Raw genomic sequence first — 2440 nt, 5'->3', positions numbered from 1 at the left:
CCCCAGTCTTACGCAGCAGCACAACTTTAGCTATTTTCAGTGAATTCATGTATAAACTTCAAACCCGAGTATTTAACGTGGTTAAAGTGAGCTTCGTCATTTCAATTCTGAGTTATTAGCTGTAAGCCCAAACTACTGGCATCACCAAAAATAAAAATGGTTTCATAAGACATTGTACAGTCATTTCACACATTTTAAAACAGTTGTGGTTAAAACATTTAATTTTTAACAAAAAGATTTCTTAAAGTCTACACATTGAGATGCATTGCATCTCCATATAATTTATATAATGCCCCAATGTCCAGTAATAAGGTTTCTGTGGAAGAAGCTGTGGATCTGCTGGGCGCTCCCCTCGCCCACTATGGGCTCTAGCTCAGCAGGAGATGCGTTGGAGATCTCCTTGAGACTGGAAAAATTCTGCATCAGCGTCAAAGCTTTGACCCTGCCAACCCCGGGGATCTGCTGGACTGAAATCACGGTCACTGAGTCCAACAGCTGACCTGAAGTCTTCCGCCTAAAAGGATTGTCTCTGCCCTCTCCGTGGACCTAAAGATAAATGATAATACATTTTATTTGTAAAGCGCTTTGGTAAAAACTCAAAGACACTTTACAGGAACACTGTAGTTAGTACAGGACGTCATGTAAGCACAGCAAAAGAGAGCTTGAGTTACTATGTGTATACACAAGATAGTTTCAAGTTAATAAAAACGACACCCACATGCTACACATATTTAGACATGTGTAGCATGTGGGTGTCGTTTTTGTTAACTCATGAGTTTTATTAACACTACACGCTGCGTAGGGTGCATGAAGTCAGTGTAGCTTAGCCTAGCACCGAATGTCACCCATGACAAGGAACGGCGGGCGGGACTTCCTTCAGAGGTCCGCTCACCCTGTGGGCCGCACTATTATACTTTGATATCACAGTGGGGGCCACGAGACATCGTCACGCAGGCCGCAATTGGCCAGCAAGTCGCGAGAATGACACCTCTGCTGTAAATTGTTCATAATTTCCTTGTGAAACAGAAATATTTAGACATGTGTAGCATGTGGATGTCGTTTTTATTAACTTGAAACTATCTTGTGTATACACATAGTAACTCAAGTTCTCTTTTGCTGTGCTTACATGACGTCCTGTACTACAGTGTTCCCAGGGGCGCAGTAAAGGGGTGAGAAGTGATGACGATTCTAGGGGCCCTGACCAGCAGGGGGCCCTCCACAATTTAATTATTCATATTTTGTTTATAGACATAAAATAAAAAAATTGGGGTCCAGTCAAATATAAAATGAATCATATTCAAAGATTCAAAGATTGTCTTTAGCAGTAAAAATTTAATGTTACCCCTCGCAGACCAAAAAACACACCTCCGTTTTTGCCCTGAACTCCCCCCTGAATCTGCATGAAATGGTACGTTCCTGCTTGGAGCTAACAGTGATGTGTGCAGCTGCAGTCAGTAGAAGCTGCAGCTGAATGCAGCGGCGACTGTGGCATTTACTATGCTGCTAAGAAAAGTTATAAAATCTGGTTTTCAAAAACAAAATAGAGGGAGAGAGAGAAAAAGGCAACAGTGTTAATTTATAACCCAGTTTTTTCTCCAAGAGAGGTGGGTAGACTGTGAGATTATCAACCATTTAGCATAATTAGCTTAGCTGCAAACTATTGTTTGCCCTCCATTTCACTAGCATTTAATGAATTAAGGGAAAAAATTACCAACATATTCATATATTTAACTTGTTCCCTGTGCCTTTTACCACTTAACAGAAGAGTGAGTGAGCAGAAGCTCTAAACACGTCCCTCCTGATCTGTCCTCTCCTGAGTGAAATTAAAGCTGCAGTATGTAACTTTTATATCAATATTTTTTTCACATATTTTTTAAAACTGTCATTATATTGTGACAGTATGGTATGAGAGGTAGTCTGTGAAAAATCTATTTCCTCTGCCTTCTCCCAGTGCTAGAAACAACCAGTCAGTGGCAGGAGAGTTTTAGTGCTGTCAATCACAATCTCATGTAGTGCTGCAAACAAATGCTTAAATTCTTTGTCAGGGGGCCCACGATTTCTGGCAGCACCCCTGAATACGCTTGTAACAATAGTGCAGCGGATGATGGAACAGTCCGGTACCAGTTGCCCTTCCCTGCAGTTGCCATTCCGGTACTTTCTACCATTAACAAATGCCACGATCAAACACAGAGAAAGGCGACTGCTATCAGGATGTTCGTCATCCACCGTGCTGTTGTGACAAGTAGAAGCGGTAATGACATCACGCGTCAAGACACTCTCCATACGTTGCTAGCTGGCTAAAGACTTCTATAAAACGTAGAACAAGAACGACACCAAGTAGAATAAACTTAGGGTGCATTCACACTGCAGCCTGAAGTGACCCAATTCCGATTTTTTTGCAGTAATGCGATCTGTATTTGATCTTTTCATGACAGTCTGA

General features: G+C 41.6%; 1 protein-coding gene across 1 annotated transcript in view; it reads right to left on the bottom strand.

Annotated features, from left to right (window-relative positions):
• Window positions 1–203: 203 nt before the first annotated feature.
• faap24 (FA core complex associated protein 24) overlaps window positions 204–2440 on the bottom strand; it is a 10410-nt gene continuing 8173 nt past the window's right edge. The window contains exon 4 of the mRNA XM_007544618.2: window positions 204–546. Coding sequence (XP_007544680.1) covers window positions 283–546 — 264 coding nt within the window. The 3' untranslated portion in view covers window positions 204–282. The remainder of the gene's footprint in view (window positions 547–2440) is intronic.

Source organism: Poecilia formosa, unplaced genomic scaffold (genome assembly GCF_000485575.1).
Source record: "Poecilia formosa unplaced genomic scaffold, Poecilia_formosa-5.1.2 Scaffold1388, whole genome shotgun sequence".
NCBI classification, from domain to species: domain Eukaryota; kingdom Metazoa; phylum Chordata; class Actinopteri; order Cyprinodontiformes; family Poeciliidae; genus Poecilia; species Poecilia formosa.
The sequence above is the reverse complement of the archived record's forward strand: the minus strand, read 5'-3'. Positions and strand labels throughout refer to the sequence as shown.